Source organism: Perca flavescens, chromosome 11 (genome assembly GCF_004354835.1).
Source record: "Perca flavescens isolate YP-PL-M2 chromosome 11, PFLA_1.0, whole genome shotgun sequence".
NCBI classification, from domain to species: Eukaryota; Metazoa; Chordata; class Actinopteri; order Perciformes; family Percidae; genus Perca; species Perca flavescens.
Window position 1 is genome coordinate 19103175 of NC_041341.1, and position 27518 is coordinate 19130692.

Genomic DNA, 27518 nt, shown 5'->3' on the forward strand with positions numbered 1-27518 from the left:
CCATGCAATCTTTCTGATGTGGTGACCATTACACCCTTATAGTAACTTTTTTTGACAAGTAGACACAATGGATGTTTATATTCAGTAATTTTATTTTATTAGGAGTTGAAAAACAAGGGAAATTCCTTTCTTTAAGGTTAGACCTCACTGAAATTCTTGGTAACCTTGACTGTTTCTACACTTGAGGGATGTACACCCAATTCCTCAAATATGATCTCATTATTGCAAGTATGGAATTGTGTTTTCAGACTGAGTCATCCATCTCACAGGAAGAATTCTCATTAGGGTGGAGAAAACCAATTCTCTCTTGCTTAATAGCAAGTTTTTTCTTTCTTTGCTGCTTTCTGCCTGCTGGCTTCTGTGGGTCCTTAAGCTTGATCCTTATTTCTCTCCGCTGGAACTCAATGGAGCCGCCTGCGGTGACGAAGAAAAGCCCTTTATCCCTGTTATCTGACGCTGACTTACAGTGTATCAGTACCAGGCCCAGACACACATTTTCACCCATTTTTCTTTCTCTTAGCTACACGTAATGTGGAAAGCTACAACAGTACCACTGGCTAGTGATACTGGTGCAAGTCAAGATTTCACAATTTTCTGTCTGATATTTATGGTAATATGTGGAGATAATGAATTGTCTTCCTTTATTATTCCATTCAATGTCAGCCTGCGCAAGGGTTAAGTATACTCTTCTCGGGAGATTTCCATGCTCCTGTGTCAACCTGTAGAGCAGACGAGAAGCAAAGTGTGTGTCAGTGAGGTATGTGTGTGTACACACCCCAATGAAGGGGAGTGTATGTGCAGACAGAACACCTTCAACCTCCTGTCTCCTGTCTGTTTTACCTCAGGGGAAGTACCAGCTGCCTAAAAGTCATACTCTGTATTAGCCTAATATTTATTCACAAGGAGAGACACACACCACCGCAGCCATGGGGAAGCAGGTAAGATCTGATAAAGAAACAGTTAACGGCATTGGGTTAAGGGAGATTCAGGAGGTCTAGGTTAAATATTTTTTCTATTCCCCAGAGTAGCAACGCTAACTGTCTCAGACTGAGCAGTGGGACACTTGAGGGAATACTATCACTTTTGTGTTGAGTCAGAAAAAGAGTAAAGGTAACTGTGATGGCCTTAATACTTACCCATAAAGTTTCTGCTAAAGTAGAAGTCTTGAAATAGATTTAAATAATTTTATAGATTTAAACACATCAATCACTGCATGCCATCTATAATACTTGAATGCTGATTCCTTCATGTGAATCAACAACTGCAGTCTGCACAGTCAGGAATATATTAGAGACACACTTGGATGCACATGAGTAAACAACCAGGTTGGTACGAGACGGCTACACTGCACTTTATGTGCTTCTCAGTGAGAAATTATATTTTAGAGGTGAGCCGGATGAACAAGTTCAGTCTTGTGTGCACATGCATCACATCTGCTGACAGTTGAATATACTCATATCAGCTTCCTTAAAAAAAAAAAACTGCTGGCAAATTATTGAACTGGCAAAAAAGTAACATTTCCTATCCACAGGGAACAATTTATTGTTATGCTTTTGTTGTCCAAGATTTTCAGTTTTATGTATTTTTACAAGAAATCTTATGATTGTCAATGAGCGGCATTATTTTCCCCCTAACGTTTCTTTTGGTGAGAGCTAAAGCAATGCCATGTTGTTCTAAGAGAGAACAGAATGCGTAATTGTGCCAAATAACTGTGGATAGGGAACTCTGGTGAATTCATTTTGGCTTTCAGTACTTTCATTTAGCAAGCATCTGGTTCTGCTATTGCTCTGAAACGCCCTCCTTCCCTCTGTTTTAAGGGACTCGAAGTAAAGCAATCGTTCTTGATATTAATCTTTTGTGCCTTTGGAATTGAATTATGTTTTCTTCAACCACCCTTTTTCACATTCTGAACTGGACAGAGAAGACTATTATTAGTATTTTTCAAAACTCACTCAAGCTCTGTTTCTTCAATCTGCATGCCAAATGATAAACAAAACTGTCACCATCAGGTCAGCGGTGCCAGCTCCACCAGCAGCTGTGACTTCTCTAGGTCTGCTTGTTGTGACAGGGAGAGAGCCAATGCTGGTTCAGTCTCATTGTCAGAGCCAATGAGTGTGGATAGAAATGGGGTACTTGTATATTGATGTGTGTGTGGAGTGGACTCACCACACTGTGCGGCTGAATATTATTTTATCAACGATACCTCTGCAGGAAAAGTAAATGTTTAATCCATTTCAAACTCCAGAGAATGTGTGTCACAGGCCAACACTGAGGAATGTGTCCGAGACTTGTCTTGAAGGAATGCTTTGTTGACATGTAGATGAAGTGAGGATATTTTAGTAGGGCCACACTGAGCCAAGGCTCACAGCAAAAGCAGAAAACTGATCAGTTTGACTGCCTCTTAACCTTAATAGCATCTGTACACAGCAGAGACTGGACTTTTTTTTATTTTATTTTTTTTATCTATGTGCTTAAAAGTGATAGCTCCAGCTGCAACAGTGACAATACTGTCAAAAGTGTCTTATCCTGAGCAGAGTGTTTCGAACACATTCCTTGGCCCGGATGCTGCCGACCCTGATCCTAACAGCTGGGCTTCTGCCTTTGGCTCTGACAGTCTCCTCGGACACATGAACGCAGCACAACACAGCAGATGTTCAGACCTCCTCCAGGATTTCTTGGTTTAGGACTGTAGTGTGTAGTGACTCTGTGACTGTAGGATGGAGGAACAGCACTGAGTTAAAGTAAAGCTTTATATATCCTAGATAAGATTAGTAGTGTCTTTAAATGCTAGTACTACTTGTAAAAAAAAGGACTATATTTGGGATTTGGGGGTTGGGTTTTAGGTGGAGTTAGCAGATGGAAGAGTGATTGAGTGCTTCACTTGTATCATCTCTGATAAGATAAGTTCAGTGTTGTCGAGGGGAGATTCTTGATAAAGATGTGACACTTGTTTTCTGCAGTAGATGCCTCAGAAGCTGGAAGCAATTACAGACTTCTCGAAGCAGCAAAGAATGTAGCAGGCGTTCACCGCACCCTGTTCAGAAGGATTCATTTTTTCAGGAAAAAATAAAAGCCAAGACTTTCAGGCAACGGAGCTGTGGTGTGGACTAAACATAACACATGACCTTACATTCCCAAAAATCCCTTCACTGTTTGATTTCAATGAGAAAACGCCAGACAGTGCAGCATTTCATTGTGTTGCTTTCAGCCACAAAGTATAACTGTTTTTCTCGGTAAATGATGTTTCCTTTGGACTTCATTTCTTTCTTTTCATCTTTTGTCAGAATTTTTATACTGTAACTTTATTTTAATCTTTCCATGAAAGCAGATAGTAAACCATAACTACAATTTCAGATGTAAAGTATAATGGTATATCAATTTGAATGTTAATCAAGTGTCTTTAAGGCAGGGATCTTCAACAGGGGGTCCGGGACCCCTAGGAGGTCCTCAGAGTCAATGCAGGGGGGCCTCCAAATTATTGTTAAGTTGTTTTAAAAAAATTTAAAAGTCTTAACATGAAAATAACATATTATTAGCAAATATAAATCTCCAGTGATTATAGGCGTACTGGACTATAGTTAAGGTAGTCACTAAGATAGCCATCCACAGATACAGTTCATCCTGAGTATTCACTGTGCCACATGTATGTTTAACATTAAAACATGATTTATAAAATCAGGCAAGCAATAATTAGGCTATTTTAATAACTTAGTATTCTATGCAAAAATGTATCTCTAAAGGCTTTAGGCTGCCCTCCACGTTATTTTAGGCCCAGTTTAATATGCAACTTAATTTGATACAATATATGTAGGGTCCCTGATCTGTCTCTCTTTCAGTTAAGGGTCCTTGGCTTAAAAAATGTTGAACGCCCCCGCTTTAAGGCATTGCTTCTTAAGAAGACTTACGTAGCTTTCTTTCATCCCTGAACTATCAAAATGTAAATCTACATTTAAAATGTTTTACGGTAAAATATGTTTCATACTAAATTCAGTCACACCAGTTACGTTCAGAGCTTTTAATTCTTTGTTACACCATATTACACAGGATAACTACATTGACAATTGATTTGGTTGTTGGCAAAACCATGAACACAGCACCAATAAAACAGCAGCATATATACTCAGAGGAAAAGAATCAATTCCAGGTCAATGCTCACAACAGTCCCATATGTTCTGCCAGCTAATCATAACCCACACTAAATGCATGTAGACATTGACTGAAGTGATGTGCACAGCAGATATTATATGAGCTTCAACATGCCTCTGTGATACATATCTTTATTAATTGAAAGGGGGGACTTTTCTCTTGAATAGCACCTCAATGTTAAAGATAAATTGAAGTAAGTGTAAATTGGCTTGGCACAAACGTGCTCATTTATTTGCTTGATGTTTGGACTGATTGTGTGTTGCTCAGTTATGGGCAGGATGCCTTGGGGATGAAAGCAATTAAAATCTTGAACCTTTGCCATGCGAGGACAGACTACGTTTCATCTTATTGTTTACTGGCAAAATGAGGAGCTGTTTTGGACTATACTAGGAAAACAATCATTGCTGCTTAGATCTGTGTTCAAAAAGACCATCTTGATGCCAAAGTATGGACTAAATCAATCTGGCACGTGCTTTAATTGCAGTAATATGTTAGGGCTTAAGAAAACACAACATGATAAAGATATTCTGTTTGTGTTGCCTTGTTTGTGGTGTGTGATCTGATGACTGCCATTTAGTGAGCAGCAGAATAAAACATTTATTGTGAGGATGTATGGAGCTGTGTATTAAATGCAACCATGCAGCAGGGCCCTGGAGACTGATCCCATCTGTTCAGGGCCTGGTTGTGTAGTCAGAAACTCATCAAAAATGTGCTCCCCAAGGTTCATGCACCCCCCCTTTGTCTCTCCATTTGCTACATCTTTGTCTTTTTGCTGAAAGGGTGGGGAGCCAAGGGCAAGAGCTCAACCCCACAGAGGAGGGGGTGTTGATGGACCCGGACATTAATGGAGACAATATCCATGAAATGACCCAGTGGAAGTGACGCTTCCTGGGCATGTTTTATGCTCGCGTGAGCAAACGGCTGGGGCTGGGGCAGAGTGGGGATCTCTAGCAATAAGGGAGGGCGTGTGGAAAGAGACTAGCCAGGATGCTACTGCATGTTTAGTTTAGTCTCTCATCCATGTGCTACTGAATGCTGAGCCGTCAGTGGGAGTTGCATCTTCTCGCTGTGTTTTAGAGGATCACACTGGACAATAGCACGTGAGTCAGGCTAGCTGCCTTTTGTTTACCTGCTGAATTTAATGGAAAAGTTATGATGATTTGCTTTAGTGAACAATTCTGGTGAAGTGGTTTTGACCATATCCACTGTGTCCTCCTCCCTGAGAGAAAGCCTGTTTCTTTTTCACCCATCAAAGTTTATTTAACATTACATTTCACAGCCTTTTTTTCTTTCAACTTCTTATCTGCTCCTTCAGGAAGGCTTTTTTGGCCCTTTTCAGGTCTTTGTCCAATTAATACAGCTCGATGTGCCAACCGCCACAGAGAGAGCTGCTTTAGGCAGCAAATGGCCTTATTTAGTGGGGATGAATATTCATTTGTTTTGAATAATTATTCTGACAGTGCTGTTACTTATTGATAAGGAATATATATATATATATATATATATATATATATATATATATATATATATATATATATATATATATATATATATATATATATATATATATATATATATATATATATATATATATATGTACAGCATAATTCAACATGTTTTCTGGAAGTAATTTTAACTTAAAGAACTTTAACATATTGATTGCCACTTTTACAAAAACATAATCAAGAAATATAATTGTTATTGTCTGCTTCCCAACCTCTGGACTGAATTAAATTGTGGCTTAGAGTCCTTGAGCTATGATGGAACAGTCAGTTTCTCTTTTGTCAAAGTTGATACATCATGACTCAGTAGATGTCACATATTTGGATTGGAACAATACATTATATTTCTTTTGATTAGTGGAAGTTAAATTGATAAATTATTGATGAATAAATACACAAAAATAAATGTTTTGGGTCCATTTTCCAGGCTGAAAGCCACAGAAACTGTGTGTGTTAGCCTGGATCAAGAATCAGGTTGCATTTCCAGTGGGTGAAGTAGGAACAGTTGCTTAAACCGCATCCCAGACAAGTTTTCTTTTTTGGAATGGTTAAAACAGAAACAGACTTTTTTTTTCCACTTAATGTTTATTGCAGTTCAGAAAAGAAGGCGTGACTTTGGATTGACCCGGGAGTGCGGAAAACCATTTTCACCTTTAGAAAGCACTGGCCTCAAATGTCAGTTTGACTCCACAATCCATGTAAATGTTATGAGATTTATGGCATTTTATTGCACTGAAATGAATCTTAGTGTGAGAGAGTGAAGAGGCAAAGTCATTATTTCACAGGCAATTTTTGGATATACAGCAATGTGCAGCCTTGAGCGGTAGCAGTAACACTGTCTTGTAGATTTTCTTGCTGTTGTAAATTACTGGGGTTGGCATACATCTGAGGAGTGGGAATAATGTAACATTGCTGTGTGTGTTTTACATTGGAAATGGATGTGTGTTATTCTGTTTACAAATCCATTAGTGTGTGGGTAATGTGTGCAGAACGAGTGGAAGTCATGCTTAATTTGTCTATTCTCTCTCCTTACTTGTCCGCTTAAGAGTTTAGTCGTGGTCACTGGAAGCAGAGTGACCTGTCTCAGCTATTGTTTCACCGCTTACAGTGTCTTTATACATTTCTTTTCCTTACAAAATGCAACAGACTTCGGACTGGCATGGGATGTTGGAAGGAACTGGAGAGTGACAGACAACAGTAGGCTTGACTGAGAAATAAACAAGCTGTGACGAGAGAGCTGAAAAGTTTGCCAATGAAAAGATTAGAGTGGTATTTGGCTCGAGTGCCAAGATGCATCGTTGCTCTTGCCACACCGCCATGGCAACAGAAGCTTTATGCTTTCCTCCCAGTCCCCCCACTGAGTGTCCAGACTGTACCAAAGAGTCATTTAAAGAGCTTCATGTCAACCCTAACATTTAGCTATTTAGCCATGTACATTGTAAATTACATTTTCATGAATTCAGCTGTTTAAAATAGACATTTGCTGTGTCAGCTTTGATAACTCATTTCCATATAGCTTAATTTTCTTTTTGAATAACATGGTAATGACTGAGCTGCATAAAAGTCTATTAAAAATGTGCACGTAACCTCAGCTGAGAGTCTCTCCAAGGCCTATCCATCCCAGTGCTCCCATTTGTCATGCAGGGCACCTCTGTTCCCCGGTGACCAATCAGGAGTGCCTCCTTGGCTGCTAAAAGCGCCCCCCTCACCACCTCATCATCAGTTGTGATTGACAGCCTCCCACTGGAAAGAAGGGGGGTTATTTACCTCCTTATGTTCTCATGGGACTAAGTTAATGATCCCAGCCAACAAAATAATACAAAGAGGGGAAAAGCCTGAGAAGTCGGCGCCTGGTTGAACCATTCGGAGCAGTTTCAGCTTCCTTTAGAGAGGATTAGAGAAGAAGAGGTTGTGTGAGGAGAATTTCAGAGATAGCGGTGAAGCAGACGAAACAGAGCCTAGACAGAAAGTAGGAGCTAAAGGGAGGCTTCTGAGGAAAGCCAGTGTTTTTAGAAAAATCTTCCTGTGCTTTATTTCTGTAATCATCTGTCACCCGGACTATCGGCTGTCTGGTTGACTGACTAACAGACTGTGAGGTAAGGGATCATCTGTATTTCCAATGGGAGACTTCCAAAGTCCCCTTTAGGTCTCTTTGGCTTTGAAAAAGTTTTTGTGTGCTAAAGTAAACATGCTTTGCAGTATTCTGCATGCTTTTCCTTCTATATGTTTGAAATTTAGCAAATTATTCTTGGATTTATAAAAAATTTAAAATTGCAATGAAAACAAAATATCAATTATAATGTTTCAGCTAGGGTTATTTATTCTTCAATGAATTTCCTCTGCAACTGAATTAAACTGAATTTGTAGGCTTTATTGCACATTATGTACTGTACATACTGGCGTAAGCATTGCATTTGCATTGGGTCTCATGCAATAACCAAGATGGTAATAGGTTTATGTTACGTCAAGTCATTATGTGCCTTAACATACCTTCAAATCTGAAGTTGTTTTTGTTGCTGTCACATCTCTTTTCATACTTTATTGAACCCTGCAGGCTAACCTGAAACACAATAGGTCCTGGCAGGGGTTTTGGGTTACTACTAATCCAAATAAATCCATGCCTTATATGCTGTGGTTTTACCACATAACATAAACATTTGCTTTACACAGAGATACCATATCAAACACACTGACTTGATGTCGCTGACAAGGGCGTTTGAGGTAATGGCCGCTAACTAAATACCTTAAACCTCATATTTAAACATTGAATTTGGGCTCAGATCCAGAGCTGAGAAACTGATCAAACTTAATGTGATTTTGGATGCCCATCGTGTCAGCCAGCACATGTTGGTGTTGGAAACGTATTCCACGTAGCCAAAGAGTGGTGAACAGATGCAAGCAATCTGAGACAACTTTCAACACTATAAGTCAACTGTCACAAACCACAATACATTCCTGCGTGTTTTCATTTCAGTAAATGTATTCACATGGAAAAACAAAAGGGGTCGCTTTTAGCAATAATGTTGCTGAATGTAGGTTCCCAACTAAATGTGGTTTCCTTGATCACCAACTGTGCAAATGAGCATGACAACTGCCAGCAGAATACGGTTGTGTGAGAAAAACAGTGGATTGTCTGTTGTTATATCTGTGTTCATCCAACGTTAGCATGTGCACTGGGATATTGATTCAGACACAAAGCGTCACTGTCCTTCCTGTAGAGAATAATCATCATTGATTTCTGTGTTTACTTATGCACTATTTCATTTGGCTGTATCAAATCTCATCTTAAGCATGAAACACATTTACAGATAGCAGATTTTGCACATCACACCGATCATGCACAAATCAAGAGAGAACGTTTTATTATTTGCACTGAATGTTGTTTTGTTTTGTGTGCAGCTTCAGCTTTTTGGATGATGTTAAGTTGGGGATGACAAAAAAAGCTTTGTTGAGAGTTATGGCAACACTCCATGCACTGGAAGCCTCCAGTGATAGACCAAACCAGCAGAAGTCCTGCCCCTTTCATGTGATTGGCCAGTGCAACAATGTGCAGCCCACTGTGTGTAGATGGGATAGGTACAGTCTCTACAGTAAGAGCAGAGAAGAGGGTGGAAAGTTTTAATCCTCCTACTGGTTTTCAGTGGGCTTGGTGAACAGGGTTAAGGTCAGAAACTTACAGAGAGTAGGAGAGACGAGTCACTCAATTCAAAGTTCAGACCACTGCACTGGATCAGCTTTGGCAGAGCCCAAAAATCAACACTGACTGATATTAAAGGTGGCTCTTTCCTCGCTTGGATGTAATCATGTGGCGGGTAAGTCAGAGGGTCATTCGTATCTCACTCTGTGTGATATGTTACTGTGCATACCAAAACATAGAGTCATCATATGTTTCCAAGCCTTCGGGCAGAGTTTTCTGAGGATGTTTGGCCTTGTGTTCATAGATTCCTTCATGTTTTGAACTGTGAATAATTTTTGAGGGATAAAATGACTAAGTGAGAAGGCCGAGGGGAATTTTGTTATTCAAAAACATCAAAGAGAGTGGAGGTAACTGGAGTAGTTGGAAACTGGTAGTTTTCCAATGTCAAAGCAGCTATTCTGTGTACACTTTGTAGAATTTCTTCAAATATATGCGTCTGTGCAGGCTCTATCTAAAAGGATATAATATAATGTGTTGAGCAATCACTTGAGTGGACCTTGAATATTATTTCTTTAATCTAATCCTTTTCCTTTTCCCAGTCATCATAAACGTTTGCAGCCTTTCATTCATAATCTGGTAGCCTCATGACCTACAGAATACCATTTTTTTTCCACTGATAAGATAAAAGATACTGACTTTTCTCCCCTCCTACATCCATATATGCTTTGGCAATAAATCTGAACACAGTTTGTGACAGGCCTACATGCATAGGAGTCATTTTACATGAAGCTAATGAAGAGTAAAACTGGGGCATTGCTGTTGGGTCTATGGTTTCGCTTATTAATTAGTAACTTATCTTGTTCCAGTCAGGAGGAATGTTAGACATCTTCCGAGAGTGCGCTGCCTTTGATCACTAGTGTGACAAATAGATATCAAGCTGTCACCATGGCAACACATGTGGAGGTATTTATAAAGAACAGTTGAATTGGTTTTAAGTCTAAGTTATGATAAGATTTATGAGAGGGCAATTATTTGTGTTATAATTATTATTATTATTATTGTTGTTGTTGTAATCAGTTTTCTTGTAGACTTAGCATACATATAAAATGAGTACAATTAGACATAATCGAATTAACAATTTTTAAATTCTAGTTATTTTTTAAATATAACTGCAAAAATGTCATCATGTAATTTTGACATGAGTAAGGACAGATACGTGTTTGCTGTAAATTATAAATCAGCCACACGATGTCGCTCTTTGCATGTCTTCCCTGGCAATAGAACATCATTATTGTTGTGTGACGTTTACAAATCGCTTATCCACACACGAGGTAAGACATAAATATGCTATGAACTGGTTTGTGCGTTTTGATGTTAACGAACTACCTCCGCACGATAGTTTTGGGCTTAGTAAGACATTTCTTTTATGCGGACTAATGAGGCTGCAGCCGCATGCTTGGAAAGTCGCATTCTGTAAAGTTCCTGTGGTTGTGGAAAGGATGCGGTGTTTTCCCGCCGATCCCACCTGCCAAGTCTCGGAGAGGAAATGAGAGTTTAGTGCAACTTGTGATGCTGTAACCAGGATGACCTGTACAGCACGGACAGTAAGCGCACAGAGAAACAAAAGAAAGAGGAAGAAACTTGTTCAGCTGACCTTTAGACCTCTATATCAAGGTATCAGTCTGTATGAAACTCATTAGCTACAAACATTGTGCAGTATAGATTTTTAGTGGCATGCATTTCCTCATTTGGAGCTTCATTATAAAAAATCCTGCTCACTCAAGCTGGAGCCTCTTAATGGGAAGTTGATTTGAGCCATCTTTCACTTTCATAACAATTTTATGTCTTCTAACATCAGTTTGCCATGAGTGCACACATGGCAGTCATACTTCTCATTCCTGTTTGCCAGATGAGTTATAAATACAGTAGCCTAAATGTTTCTGTAATTAACTTGCCCTTCACAAGCCACCTTTAATAATCAGTAATAATGGATGTTGGTCAGGGCAAGGCTTCATGCAGCTAATCTCGGTAATGTGTGCAGCTGCAGATCAGGTAGATTTGTCAGTCCAATCAGCTGGCTTGTGCTGCCACAGCTGTAAATCACATTAGGCCTGAGTGGGCTGCTGCTGAGCTGGCTGCTTTAGGGAGCAGCAACAGGCTGCACATTGGTCACAGCCACACTGTGAAGACAGGATTACAGATAAATATGTTAGGTGTCTGCCCCAGGAAAGAAGACAAAGAGCAATCACTCTCTCAGCTGCTGAATACATGGCTCAGAGCCATCATTAAAGGTGATAAAACACCATAACCAAAAGGATTAGAAAGTGCTTGAGCAGGAAATTGTCTTCGTATCTGAGACAATGTAATTGTTTCATCTCTAAATGAGCCATTACTTCCTAATCAAATAAAACTCCAAATGTTAAGTTGGTGCTCAAGTTCATCAAAAAGCCACACAGTTAGGAGCATATGTCTCACACCTGTCATATCTGCTAGTGTTGAACGTTAAGCATCTTGAAGCATAATTCTGCTCTGCAACACAATGGCCTAAGCTGTAAATACAATTTGTACTCCAAAAGGAGGACATTTACACATTTCACGCATTATTTATCAAACTATAGCAAACTTGGTTGTCATATTGGTATGTGTTTTGTGATTGTTTTCTATTCTGGATATTATATACCATAATATAGCTTTTGTGAGTCTTAAAGGGTGTTTTGCAGTTGTGAGGAAACCTGATTCATGCCTCTGAGTGCAAGGAAAGTCATATTGCAAAAGCATATCAATGCCCTGTCTATCTATATTGAGGTATTCTGAAAGCAGTCTTCCTTATACACTGATCGTGTGAGTGAATTGTGTTCAAACGTTGAAACGGGAGCAATCAGAAGAGAGAAAAAATAAGAAGTTCAGAGTTTCTTTTTTTAAAACAAACTCCTTTATTTCGGATTCCCCTCAAATGTGTGTGCTCAGTTTCAAGTCCTTTTGCTGAACTCATGGTACTAAAATCCATCCCGGTTGGAGACCGTATAAAGAGAAACCTTGGGAATGCTTGTCACATTCCCATGTGCATATCCCCAGCAATGCAGCTCACACCCACCACTTTGTCGAAACTTTAGTGTCTCCTTAATATTTACAGTGTGTATCTGTCTGTCAGAGAAGATAGCCTCTCTGGGGACTCTCTTTGAATGACAGGAGAATTGAAATGCAGCACAGTGGGGGGGAGGGAGGGGGGGTCTGGAAATAGTGCCACATGGTAAGCAGATGGTACATCGGTGATTCCCACATGAGGGCCAACTGGGACAGAGGTGTACGTAGCAGATGATGTTTTGTGGTGTCTTTCTTCATTTGCAGTCCTATTTATGAGAGAGTATGCTTAGCGACTTTCAGTTGTTGCTGTCAGCAGGTTGAGAGATAGACATAGTTTTGGATATGTTGTTTTGAATTGTGGCACTCCTGAGCCGTATTACACATACTACATACTACAACACAGACTGGAGACACAGACAACAGTCTGTGATGTAATTCGCTTCTTCCACGTCACCTTGTGTTTTGAATACTGAGGGAGACGCAGTCCTCTGTCCCATGTTACAGAGGAGTCCTGCAGCCTCTCAGGCTGGCCCTCAGCTGTGTTTGTGTCTTCAGTGTTTCTCTTTGAATCCCTGGTGGCATAGCCAAGAAAAGTTCTAATCAACAGCATTGTGCTGCTAGAAGCTAGAGGGGTGGTCACACAAGGAAACCTGAAACTGATCCTGACGCTTTGAATTTCTGAATGGGCAGAGCTGAGAGGACACTAACCTGCCTGTGAGGGCATGGGCTAGGGCTCTGCTTTCCTGATTTTGCCTCTCTCTCTCTCTCTCTCTCTCTCTCTCTCTCTCTCTCTCTCTCTCTCTCTCTCCCCTCACTGTTGTCTCCTCTCTCTCTCTCTCTCTCTCTTTCAACTTCCAGTACTGGCTAGCGCTCCAGCTGTAGGTGGAGCTGGCTTTCCTGGAATTGTCGGGCAACTTTTCCTGTTGTGCTTTCTACCTCTTGCTCAATCTCTTCCTAATGACAGCTCTGCTGCAGGATTACTGGGGCTGTGGAGACTTGTGCCAACTGGATGCCAATATCTACAGCATGCTGGGGTTTATAGCTGGTGCATTTGTTGACGTTAATATGTTTTCATGATTTAGGTCAGAAGTTTTCCTTCAGCAGAAATGTCTCGGCATTGCAAAGTGGGGCGGAATCCATCGGTGGGTATAGTAAACTGTGTATGAATGGAGAGAGCTTTCAGGAGTGCCTAATGTACTTGAGGGCTGTAATCCAGTTTGCAGTGGCTCTTTGCCACAGTGTTGTTTTACAATCTTTCTGGGTATTTTATACCACAGGCGATGACATCAGAGGATTAGCGTCTTTGCATTGTGTTTGTCATACAAAGCTCTTTATTCATTTTTGTATTGAGGACAGCCTGGTTGAAGCAACAACTTAACCTGTTTGACGAGACCTGTGCTAGTTGAGTAGCCGCTATATTGTAGCTGATAGCTTTGCTGTGATTTTGTCTCGTGTCAAGTAACAACATGTCAAACAAATGGCTAAAAAGTAAGTTATGCAATTTTGTAGTTTCGTGTGCCACAGTTTGGTTACTCTGTAGCAATTTGTTTGGTTTAAGGCTAATTATAGATGCATGAATTAATTAATAATCATTCACTGCAAACTATCTGACATTTAAAAAGAACATGTTAATGATAAAATACCAACTTTCAAACAAAATCTGTGCCAACAAGCTTGATGTTTAGCATTAAGGGGTTTGCATAGTGAAGAGGTTGTGTTTAATCCTCTGTAAAAACTTGCATTCGCCGCTTTGTCTTTAAAGAACAAAATAGCAAAGAAACAAAGGCCCACAGATGCATCACAGTCAGAGAAGACAAGTGCAACAATCGCCTCCTTTACAGTGCAGTGGGATAGCTGCCTGTCTGTGAAGATTTGAATAGAATGGAAAGAACAAACCCAGGTCTGTAGCTCAGAGGTAATTGCTGTATCCTCACAACTTCAAAAGGCTACTTGTGCCCGACTGTCCTGATAATGAGCTTTTGCCTTCTTCCCACATAATGAGTGGAGGTAGAGAGTTCACATAGAGAGACGCTGTGAGCACAGTGTGTCCACTCGCAGCTGGGGTGTCTGACTGGCCCTGAACAAAGGCTTAGTGTCTGTATGATAGCGTGGAGCCCCAGCCATCAGCAAGAAGGCCAATACACTTCTGCTTGGCTGAGCTGTCAGTCCTCACTGGCCTGCTTGCCTACCGACTACAGTGTAGAGAGAACACATGGGGATAGGCTAGACTATTCCTCTGCCAAATTAAAATGAGCTGCATTCTCAAAGTTGTTAGTTCACACCATCCAGAAGTCTGAAATATGTATAATAATCAGAATATCTTTGATTTGAGTATTTTCCTACTTGCTGGATTAACTTCCCAATTTGCTTCTTTTCCATAATCAGATATCTCTTACAAATATTTACATAGTGTAATATTTATTTTCATGTTTTCATATTCAGGGGAAATTAAATGAAACTCAAGACAGGGCTGGATAAATTTGGTTATACTTATTATCATAAGTACTTATGATAATAAAACAAAATGTGCATGATCTTTTTTATTTAAAAATGTTTTCAAGTAAATTATTATTTTCATTAATCTTTCTATTTTTTTCTTGATGAATCATTTGGTCTATAGAATCTTAGAAAATAGTAACAATAGTTACAATTTCCTAAAGCCAAAGGTGATGCCTTTGAATACCTTGTTTTGTCTGACCAGCAGTCCAAAATCCAAATATATTCAATTGACTATTATATTAGATAAAGTAAAGATGCAAATCCTTACAGTTTACAAGCTGAAACAAAGAAGTGTTTGGTATTTTTGCTTGAAAAATAAGTGATCATGACAATAGTTGCAGATTAAAGGCAACTCATTACCTTCTATTGAAGGAGTGTTTACAACCTCCCACAGTTTAACTATTTTCATAGCTATCACCAATTTCTAATTAATTGCTCTGTCACCCTTACAGATAGCTGATCAGCTTCCCTGGATTTCGCTGACGACCTCACTTTGTTTTGCCTGAAGATGGAAACGCTGGAGTCGGAACTGACCTGCCCAATCTGTCTGGAGCTCTTTGAGGACCCGCTGCTCTTGCCCTGTGCTCACAGCCTTTGTTTCAACTGTGCCCATCGCATCCTGGTCTCACACTGCACGCCCAGCGAGCCAATTCAGTCCATCAGCGCATTTCAGTGTCCAACCTGTCGCTATGTCATCACCCTCAACCAGAAGGGTCTAGACGGACTCAAACGTAACGTTACATTACAGAACATCATTGACCGCTACCAGAAGGCTTCTCTAAGCGGACCTAATTCTCCTAACGAGACTCGGCGCGAACGAGCCGTCCCCGACAGCAAAGCCATGACTTCCCCCGGGGACCGGGTGCAGTGTCAGTTTTGTGAGCAGGACCCTCCGCAGGATGCTGTGAAGACCTGCGTCACCTGTGAGGTGTCATACTGTGATGAGTGTCTCAAGGCCACCCACCCCAACAAGAAGCCGTTCACGGGCCACCGTCTAATCGAGCCCTTGCTGGACTCCCATCTGCGAGGGCTTATGTGTCTGGAGCATGAGGATGAGAAGGTCAACATGTACTGTGTGACAGATGAACAGTTGATCTGTGCATTGTGTAAGCTGGTTGGCCGACACCGAGACCACCACGTGGCAGCCCTCGGTGACCGATTTGACAAACTCAAGGTATGAAATGATCTGTAGTTTTTTAAAACCCTTAACATATTATACAGTGTCACAGTATGACAGGTACGCAAGCTATTAATAATTCAAACTTTCAAAGTGAGCTTTTGAGAGGTTTGAGTTTAGTGATGTAGAAACGTGCGCAGGCACTGTAAACTATAAACCAGTTAATCAGGAAATTATAAAAAGTTGCGATGATAATGTTTTTGTTCTTAACTTCATACATTTTAAAATACATTTTAATGCAGACATTTTTATTGGAAACCAGTCTCATGTACTGTAACATTAGTCAGTAGTTGCTTTTCAGTATGACTTAGCTGAACCATTATTTTTTAGGGTTGGTTTTCAACTGCTGGTTCCATTTTGGATCTGGTTCCTGGTCCAAGTGAATTTGATGCTGGATTTGGATTTGATAAAATGCTTTCGAACCCCTACCTCCACTGTTTTGTTAAAAATGTAATAAATCAGAACCCTCTGTGAAGAGAAAATTATGCAGATAATGCAGATAATCTGCAACTTGACTTGATAAATATGATGCAATTTGAAGTACAAATAAGTTAATACTGCATAATGTTATGGCAAGTGAAATGCATGTTATTGTAAATAAAATGTGAAGCAAGCATTATCTTTAAAGGTCCTATGACATGCTGCTTTTTGGATACTTTTATATAGGCCTCAGTCCCTTAATACTGTATCTGAAGTCTCTTTCCCAAAATTCAGCCATGGTTCAGAATTACAGCCACTAGAGCCAGTCCCACAATGAGCTTTCCCTAGTATGTGCCATTTCTGTGTCTGTAGCTTTAAATGCTATTGAGGAAGAGAGAGGGGGGCAAGGTGGCGGGTGGGGGTGTGGCCTTGACCACTTTGATTGTTTGCAAACCATGATGTCTCTCTCTTTTTCATGGGTGGGCAAAGCAGAGAAAGGGGAGGTAACCTTTCCCCTTATGACGTCATAAAGCCACTGGGGGACCATAGGCAGGCTGGGGGAACTCATATTAATGTTAAAAAACCTCATAAAGTGAAATTTTCATGCCATGGGACCTTTAAGGAAATCTACAGTGGCACTTTCAATTTTTCAATTTCAATTTTATTTATAGTATCAAATCATAACAGAGTTATCTCAAGACACTTTACAGATAGAGTAGGTCTAGACCACACTCTATAATTTCCAAAGCCCCAACAATTACAGTAATTCCCTCACTTAACACACAGTATACTGTAAACTTCCTATGATAAACAATATGAAATAACTAATGCTACAAAATGACTTCCTAAACTAGATTTTACAATAATGTGTGGTAATATTCTATATTTTTCTCATTGTCAACAAATACCATGAAGAAAATAAACAACCATTACTTGATCCTTCTAACAAGTCTTTGCCTGATATAGCTTATTTAGCTGTGCCATAGACCTCCATTGTTGTTCAAAAACACATAAATGAGCCACACCATTGCATAGATTGCATTACATGGCCACTGTAGTTTATTTTGAGTCAATCCCACAGTCAAACCATCCTCCTGCTGTGAATACTCGCTAGTGTAACAGATCCACGGCTGAAAATAGTCCCTGCCAAAGACACTATTTTCTTCTGTTTGAGTAACATTTGCTAAAAATGACAGTGCCCAGTTGTTTAAGGGAGGAATCTTGGCTTTAAAAAAAAATTAAACTATATATTCATGACTTGTTATTAAAGATAAACATATTTAACATGGGCTTGGGGCTTGATTTTGGGATTTGTTTACAATAAGAAATTTAATATTGCCAGCCTTTTACTTTAAGACCAGATGTATCATAAACCTTAGACAAATAGTATAAATGAAGTGAGTTGGAGTGGTTGTTTTTCTCTTGACAAGTCTCAAGTGTAATAACACCCAATGCGAGAGACTGCTTTCACAGTTTTCAAGTTAAGTGGAAGTGCTCACTTTCAGCAGATGGGCCGATATCAATTAGGCATGAGAAGATACTGTTAGCTGGAGCATAATAGGTGGCATAGCATAAAGGTGTCTCTTTCATTATAGACATCAATATGCTTCTATCATAAGATTGAGAATTTGGCTTAACGGGTTAGTGCTTTGTAAACACACAATGTTGGTCTCTATCATGTCTCCAGCAACCTCGGGATCATTTTATAGTCCACAACAAGGCAATCGTACAGCAACGAGCTTTATTGTGAACCTTTGACATGGAAATAAACAATTTAGCTTTGATCTACTATATGTAACTGAATTTAAGCAAAATCTCTGAAATAATTACAAATATTTACTATTTTAGTTCAGGACTATGTCTTTAGCTCAATTGTAGTATTGACCTTTTCAGTTCTGTGAAAGTTCATCCGAAAGTGTATCCTGAGAACTGCATGGCATCCACTGCATGAAATAAAAATGAGGATCTGCTTTGTTTTCACAAACACTCACAGTGTCCATGCATTACTCACAAAAGGGGTGGTTTACTGTTTCACAAGTAACACTCGAAACCCTTTTGTGTGCCCGTTCCTGTCTTTCACAATGCTTGGTCACAGTGGAACTGGGATGTAAGCTATCTTTTGCAACATGTTTGGCAAGATAGGTCAGAGGACCAGCCTTAACCTGTCTCCTTTGTTTGATCATGCTGTCGTTGTGCAGAAATCCCCTGGCCGTTATCTCTATGTGGTGGGGCGTGGTCATTCACACCAGGAGGCAGACCAGGTGATCAGCATCATTTCTTTAATTCCACATTCAGGGACAGATTTGGAAAAACCTAGGCATGTATGTTGCTTTTCAAGGGCTCTATCCTTGGAAAACCAACAGAATTGCTGGTCAGACACAGTAATGAGACTTGGTAGTGTAGCCATGTTGGTTATTAATGTGACAATTGTAGTATACTGCTTTGTGTTTTTATTCTTTATTCTTCAGTGTAGTCGTATTGTTCTTTATCTTTCAATATGCAGATTCTTCAAGTGGTTAAAGACAATAGGGTGTTGGATTTAGAGTAGAGTCCTTTATCCTTTATCTTCTCTAAGACTTACTAGCTATGATCTGTTTTCTCTCCTTTATAATATCCTCAATTGATTGATGCAATTATATGATGCAATATATTCTACCACTTCATGCTTTTATTTGTCTATGCATCCTGTTGACTCATATAATGTGCACTTAGCTGCATTGTTAGAAGCCTCAAGTGACAGAAGAAAAACAGCAATTCCCATCTCAGAGAGAAATTGTTCTTTTCTTGTGGCACGCAGGACAGGACCCAGGAGGTGTGCAGCTGAGCTTGTTCATAGTTGCCGGTTTTTCCAAACACATGTTTACAGCCACAGTGCCTCACATTTCTCAGAAATTCCCACAGAAGGGGATGTTGTGACATTAGCGTGAGTGTGTGTGTACATGTGTGTGCAAGCAGGCATTTATAATGCAGTAATTCCTTCAGTCTGGATTTGGTCATTATATGACATGATCCTGGTCTGGTAGTATATCTGTTATTGTCTATCTATCATAAATGGTTTATGTCAATTTATTCCTATTTAGGGTCAGAGGAGTGGTTGGAGTATAATCCCAACATGCAATGGGGTAAAGGTAGAAGAACCTTTTGGCCATGTTCAGGAACATAAACCCACGTTGCCATGTTGTTTGTTTTCTGCTGAAAGGCAGATTATGTAAAATAAAAAAATATATATAATAAATATGATTATATAATTATAATATAATAAATTATACGTTTCATAGCATCGTGTATTACACTTTATAAAGAAGTATTGAAAAATATACAGTATGAGTTATATAACTGACAAGTCTTTTAATAACAAGCCAGACATTTTTACTTGTTATACTGTAGTAGGTAAAGCATAGGTGTTACTAATAACATTAATAATGTCTCTGTTGTATTTAAGTATGTCAGTAAGGCATGTCAGTCTGACACAATACCAGGAGCTTGAAACTAAAGCAGCTAAATGGAATTCAGCTATCGTTAATTTTATTACATGTGGGGTTTTTTTCTACTGTGACATGTGTGACAATAGAGAATATACACTAAAAATGATTTTTGATTAGTAATATTTGTAAAACAGACCCATATTTGAAATTATATCAGAAGAGAAAACGCAGCAGGTCAAACTATTAATATACCCATAATATACTTATATATAGAGTGTTGAGTTCACAGATACTAGATAATAGTGTATATTTGTACACTAGAATACCTCACGATGATATGTGTTTCTGATTCAATGAAAGCTAACGGTCTAAAGTTAAAAAAAAAAGTTAAAACCACGCATGTGTAACTGGGCTTGTGGTGTTCACAGGATAAAGTGCCAGACTCTGGATACAACTTCTAATGTTGACACAGGATAAAACTCCCAAGTCCTGTCAGTGTTCTCTCAGGACTGTGAAAGGAAGGAAGAGAGACTGGCCAAAGCAAAGGTGTGGGACCAGAAGCATTCACATGCAAAAGGAAGCTGCTATTCTTTCCTCTCATCAGCTTGAAATGACTCTCGGAAAGAGACCTCCATTAGAAAGAGCTGTCTAAACACACAGAGAGTATTAATGTTGCAGGAGCAGCTGTATTTTAGGCGCATCGAGAAATACAGTACACTAAAATGTCTCTCAGACTTTTCCGCTTTTTCCATTTGCTCTCCCTTTCTCTGTTTGGCTTCATGTGATACTTTTCATATTCAAACAACAAAATTGTCAGGGGAGAGTTGAAACCATATACATTTGGCTATATTCAACATCGGTTTGGTTAATATGTTATGTTTCATGTGTCCAGTTTAAAAGTTTGAACTCACCTCACCTGTACCTTCAACATCGGCATCTGAAAAGGCTTTCATCACCTTCTCTTTCATATAAATAAATCATATTTGTGAGCGGTAAAATAAAGCCTCTGCTATTTTAGTACACAGTGCGGCTCCCACCTTATGAAATCATAATGTGAGACGTCTAAGCTGAAGGTCTACCCACTACAGGCCTCTCTTAACAGATTGTTCTTTTCTTTTGACTGTTTTTGAAGGGAAAGTTTTGTGTTTGTGCTTCAACATATGGAGATAAATTGAATATTGAACCCATCTTGTATTTTATACCATTTACAATGTGAACGTCTCAGACATCATTAATATCAACTTTAATGATAGGTTAAAACAAGCATTCTTTTGTTTTTATCTGATTCAGTTGAAAACCTGGGCTTCTTACAGTGTCCTACAAGACTAATAATTTAGATTTTGCCTTTGACCAGCCATATAGGTGTGTAATTAAAACACGTGTCTATAAATGTTTGATTTGCAGCATTTTCCGACACCTCTGTTTTTGGTGGGATTACACTTTTGTTGCCATTGAAATCATTTATAGCGCAATGTAATTAATCAATCATTCATCTTCTATTTAAGAACAATAATATTTTACAATCAGAAGATGTTTTGTACTAACACAGCACACAGTCATTTTGCTACCCAGTTACAGTAAGAGATTAAGCTTGAAACATAAGCCTTTGATCTGAATCAGTGATTAACACAGCCGGGGTTTAGTTGTCCAAATCACTGGCAGATGCTCGGCTTAGCTCCGTAGCCTCAGCAGGCAGTATGATGAGATCTCTGGCACACAGGCAGGACTGCGGGCTCCACGCTGATCGAAACCCAAATGTGGCCAGCCATATCCAGTGGCAGCCTTGTGTGTCATCTCCTGTGCCCATTACACTCCAGCCATACAGTCCTTATGTTCCCATTCACCTAACTCTCCTCCAAGATTTATTCAGCTGTTTACAGTTTGATGAGGGTGGCAGCTTGTAATGAAATACTCGTTTTCAATTTTGTTTTGCAGCACGCTTTGGATTCCAACCTCAGTAGTCTAATCAAGAGAACCAGTGAGTTGGAAAGTCTGATGGGCAAACTCATCCAAACCTGCCAACATGTGGAGGTGAGGTTTGTTTATCTTTTCCCTTTCAGGTGTGGGCTCCTTGCTACTGTGGCATAGCATGGGCAACTCATTTAATGATTAACACAGTGATGAATTACTGTATCTGAGAGGGGCTTTTCAACACGTCAACAAGATTAAGGGCTCATTAGTCTATAGATCAATAATTTCTGCAATATGCATACAGTTTGCTGCAAATTGAGTATTTTCAGAGCCAATGTTTTGGCCACATATGTTTATGTGTATGTATGTAGATATTATGTGTTTCCTCAAACTTAGCAATCGAATATTGTGTACATGTTTATTGCAATGGCTGTGATCATGCATTTGTTTGGGATAAAAAGACACACGGTGCACAAGGTCGACTGTCCTGTTAATAATGTATTTAAAAGAGGATTTAGTCAAGTGGACCTGCAGTTGTGCAGCAAAACATTTTGTCAAAGCAAATGATTTTCTTATCTATGCATCTGTCCTGTCTAGGTTAACGCATCGCAACAAGAAAACAAGCTGCTGGAGGAGTGTGACCAGCTGATTAATATCATACAGCAGCGGAGACAAATCATAGCTACCAAGATAAAGGAGGGCAAGGTACTGTTTATCACCTTTTGTGTCTTGATAACCTTTGTTGTGTTTATCACCTTGTGCGTGTTGATAACCTTGCTTTCCAACCCAGCTGATAAGCTAGCATACAATACCCAAGCATGTTGTTCTTTATCAGAATACAGCAGTAACAAATTCACTGTCGTTGGATGAAAAAACTCTTCAAAATGTGACTCTTTGAGATGAGACTATGTCACCTTTGAAAACATCAATAAGACATTTTTCTTCTTACAAATAAAAACACAATAAAACAGGCTTTTACCAGTTCAGTAGGCCTAGGTTCAGTAGGTTCAAACATAGGCCTCCAATGCACTGAGGGTTGAGAGAAAGCTTTCTGACATCTCAGCTGATTTAAAATCACTCATCCTCTTTTTCTGACCTTAAAGGTCAGACTGGGGGCTGGTGACAACATGTCCTCAGATCTGTTTGGATGAATTCTTTTATGTGATTTTGTACACTCGTTAAAGCTACTTGCACTGAAATACTCACCGTACTGCAGAGTTTATTGCTGTTTATTGTTTTTGTCTTCAGTATCACGAGAACTTCTGGCACAGAATCCATACAATAAATGTGCGTATTCTGTGCCTCTTGAATTGTTTCCCTTTCTTTTCCCATGTTAGACGCCATTAGAGAGGCAGTGGCATGCTGTGCCCTGCTCAGTGTCAAAGTAAGATCAGCCCTGCTTCCTGTGATGGCGCTCTCTGGAGGAAGACTCTTTCCTTCCTCACCCCGTGCCTCGTGTCAGGTTCTGAGGTTGCTTTCAATCACTAAGCCAATAAGGCACAGATGCGGGACAGGAGGTTCTGGTTACTAAGGCAGTGTTATGAGGGATGTTTCATAAATACACAACTTGTGCCAGGACAGCTTTTAAAACAGGTTGAAGCTCACAGTGTTGTGGATATTACATAACTGAAAAATCAAATTGTCAAAGGTGTACCGGTAAATCAGATTTTCCCCAGTAGGATTTTTCTAATTGGCAAGGTAAAATCAAATCTAGCATCTGGCAGGTTGGTGCCTCATACAGTAAGTAGTTCATCGGTTGGTTATTTACCAAGCTTTTCATCTATCAACATGTCCTTTTGTTCTGCCCAGTCTGTCCGGCTGAGGAAACTAGCCCAGCAGATAGCCAGCTGCAAGCAGTGCATCGAGAGGTCCTCCTCCCTCATCACTCAGGCCAACCAAACTCTCAAGGAGACGGACCACACTCGCTTCCTCCAAACGGCTAAAAGCACCTGTGAGAGGTGAGGGAACAATGAAAGTCAACACTATCAACAAACAACAGATATGGTGTATAAAACCGTCATCATCTAATAATATGCTTCTTTATTACAGAGTTTCTATGGCAACAGCTTCCTCTCAAATCCTGTTACCAGAAATGAACCTGAATGATACCTTTGATACTTTTGCGTTGGACTTCACACGGGAGAAGAAAATGCTTGAAAGCTTGGATTACCTCACAGGTGAGCAGGGTATTGAAATCCAAGCCCAATATTATTTATGTTTTGGCACAAAGCCTATGTGTGGCTTGCTCAACATATACTGCCAGATGAGTTAAGTTACTCTACAGCTTTTGGGCAGTTTTTCACTCGCACTCTATAGTTCTTCAAACTAAATAATTTACTTTCCTTTTATCCAAACAGGGCATTTTAAACTATCCTCACCTTATTCTTCAATTATAGATTCATACAATTTAAAGGCTGTGGCATGGACAGAAGCCGATACTTTGTATTTCAACGATGTGCCTGTTAGCGACAGAAAACAAAAAAGCTCACAAGCTTTGTTGTAGCTTTATTTTCGGCTGAATACAGGTTTGATTGTTTATGCTCAGCGCCTATTGTGCAGGGTGAATTTAACTCTGCATGGGGTCTGTAGCTATGATAGCTGGGGGAACTGCAACCAAGCTTAATTACACATAGATACAAAGAATAAAAAGACACAAATGGATGGTGCTATTTACCACCACTGGTCTCTGCAACATATTGTGATTTTTTTTATGTTGTGTGCATATTAGAATCCACTCAGCTTTCATTAACGTCTCAGAAAAACGTTTGTCTTTTGTTTTCTGATTGCAGCACCAAATCCACCAGTAATCCGTGAGGAATTATGTACAGCTTCATACGACACGATCACAGTTCACTGGACATCAGATGACGAATTCTCTGTTGTATCATATGAACTTCAGTATGCCATCTTTACCAGCCAATCTAATGTTGTCAGTAAGTCTATATGCAGGTCTCTGGTGGGAGTGCAGTGTAATGTTTGTGGTGGGAAACATGACAATGATGGAAGGATTTGGAAGGGGTTTCACTCTAGGACTTTAAATTATTTGGGGGCTATGTTACACTATCCAGACATAATATTGTGTTGTATTAGCAGGAGTGGAGAGCTCTGTCCTGGCTCTTTGGTAATGAGATGTAACCAAAATGCACTGCAATTTTTGCAGTGTCTACCAAGGGATGTGGGGAAAAAATAACAGCTCAGTCAGACCAGATTTACATCTAGATGAACATCATGAGCTTGATATTATCTCGGGGTTGAAATGAGCAGCTGACTGATTGAATTGATTGCTCTAACAAGGTCACAACATGCTCAATCAAGCAATTTATTCTCATCTGCCTCCATGCTCAAGTACACTCGGATGAATGGTAATGCGACTATATTTGAAGAGTCAAAAATTGCAGCTATAGATTGAAATGCTGCATATAATTATTTATTGTCCCATTTCTTAATTTCCAACATTGAATGAGGGGTTAGTTGAACATACTTTTTCATGATCAATTGGTTTGTACTTTGTCAGTGACTCTCTTGTCTGTCTGGGCTGTAGGTTTGTGCAACTCTGCTGACAGCTGGATGATTGTACCAAACATCAAGCAAAATCACTACACTGTGCATGGGCTTCAGTGTGGCACCAAGTACATTTTCATACTGAAGGCCATAAACCAGGCTGGAAACCGCAGCAGTGAACCAGGGAAACTCAAGACCAACAGTTTGTCAAGAATTTATTCTATAATTCATTTCCAATGAGAATTGCAATGCATCTTATAGAAACCAGCATTTATCATGCTCTTTCTTTAAGGTCAACCATTCAAGTTGGACCCAAAGTCAGCTCACCGGAAGCTGAGGTTGTCCCATGACAACCTGACTGTGGAGAGGGACGAGACGTCATCCAAGAAGAGCCACAGTCAGGACCGCTTCTCCAGCCACAGCAGCTATGGTGTCACAGGAAATGTCTACATTGACAGCGGCCGCCATTACTGGGAAGCTCTGATAGGAGGGAGCACATGGTAAACATTTACTTGTCTATCTCTTGGGATGGCACTGTGTATCCATGGTTTGGTCCACCACTTTGGTCCGGACTGAAATATGTCAAGGGGGTTATTGTATTATTGGAGAATTGGAACAATTGCCGTGAAATTTGCCAACTGTTCTTTGGTCCCTTAATGTTTTTTTTATTTATTTCCTGTTGCCGTGCAACGTTTTGATTAGTCAGATCTAACAGTAGGCAGCGTTTCCCATCAAGTTTGGTCCAAGAAAGATTTTTTTTTTTGGATGTGCATGCTTTTTTAAAATTTAATATTCATAGTCCTCAGAGGATGAATCCTAGTAACTTTGGTAACCCCCCGAATTTTACTATAGTGCCATCATGAGTTTGACATTTGTTGTTTTGAGTAAACTATCTTGACAACTATTGGATGTATTTCCATGAAATCTGGTGCACACATTCATGTTCCCCACAGAATGAATTGTAATAACTTAGTTGATCCCTTAACTTCAGGTCAAAAAGTTGTTCATTTATTTAATATTTCAGCTTTAGAATGCTATAAATGTACTCTAATGAAATCTCACCGTTTTTTTTCTCCATTTGGGCATGCAGGTTTGCAGTGGGCATTGCATACAAGTCAGCACCAAAACAAGAGTGGGTTGGCAAAAACTCTGCGTCCTGGGTACTGTCTCGATGCAACAACTCGTGGGTGGTGCGTCACAACAGTAAGGAGATGCCCATCGAGCCTTCCCCCCACCTGCGTCGTCTTGGAGTGCTGTTGGACTATGACTCTGGATCTCTGTCTTTCTACGACGCTGTCGGCTCTCAGCACTTGCATACATTTGATGTTGACTTTGCTCAGCCAGTCTGCCCCGTGTTCAACGTCTGGAACAGGTGTTTAACAGTCCTCACTGGACTGCCCATCCCAGATCACTTAGAGGGGACAGACTACAACAACTGACAAAACCTGTCCTGCTGGATTTTCTTTGTGTACCCAAAAAGAGACCAGACTGCCTGCACCACATTGACTGTGATGTCCACATACTGTTGACAAAATAAAAACAGTAACCGAACGAGATGCAAATATTAGCCCAGGTGTACATTCCTAATCAAGCCTATGTTGAAATTCATTAGAATTATTTAAGAAATGATTTACAAGCTTCTGTAGATGTATTTCTTTGCTTTGCACATAGGGTATATGTACATTACACTGCTGAATGGTTCTAAGGGTTTGCTTACAGTTTGAAATAAATTTTCAAATAGGCGCCATATTTTTTTTTATGTATAAGTCATATTACACATTTTCCCATTCATGTGTGAAGGTGTATGACAGGGTGACGAGCGGACTCTCTGACTCTGATGTTTATGGAAGGTTGTATTATTGTTTATTTTAAATGCAATGTTTTTGAAAGATTTTTTTAAGTCATAGCACTTTGAGAAGTATAAGTCACTATAAAATGTATTCCGAAGCCACGTAATTAAAATGTTTCCTTGTCATTGTTTTGTTAGGAAAAAGCACTTAAATAAATCACATAACAAAAATGAACAAGTTTCACATGTGAAATCAGTCAATTCAGCCATTGTGAAATATTTATTATCTGTAAATGCGCGAGTGCAGTTCAGCATTATGAGATCATTCATCACAATTTTCACATTTAAGTTTCTCTCAACATTTAATAAAAGTGACTTAATTTGATTCCCTGTGAGATTTGTCCTTTTTTAAAGACATACGGCGTGC

General features: G+C 39.6%; 1 protein-coding gene across 7 annotated transcripts; it reads left to right on the forward strand.

Moving 5' to 3' along the window:
* The first annotated feature begins 854 nt into the window (after positions 1-854).
* mid1 (midline 1) lies at positions 855-27476 on the forward strand. 7 transcript variants are annotated; one of them, XM_028591205.1, is made up of 11 exons: positions 855-938; positions 15321-16042; positions 18664-18726; positions 21826-21921; positions 22399-22506; positions 23611-23759; positions 23851-23978; positions 24591-24734; positions 25343-25504; positions 25595-25802; positions 26393-27476. In XM_028591205.1, exons 2-11 carry the CDS (start codon positions 15377-15379, stop codon positions 26739-26741), a joined length of 2073 nt encoding a protein of 690 aa, XP_028447006.1. In that variant the 5' UTR covers positions 855-938; positions 15321-15376; the 3' UTR covers positions 26742-27476. The 7 variants fall into 7 exon arrangements, with proteins under 7 accessions (XP_028447006.1, XP_028447009.1, XP_028447005.1 ...); XM_028591208.1 differs by lacking the exon at positions 855-938 and adding an exon at positions 5130-5246; XM_028591204.1 differs by lacking the exon at positions 855-938 and adding an exon at positions 9245-9460.
* Positions 27477-27518: the final 42 nt, after the last annotated feature.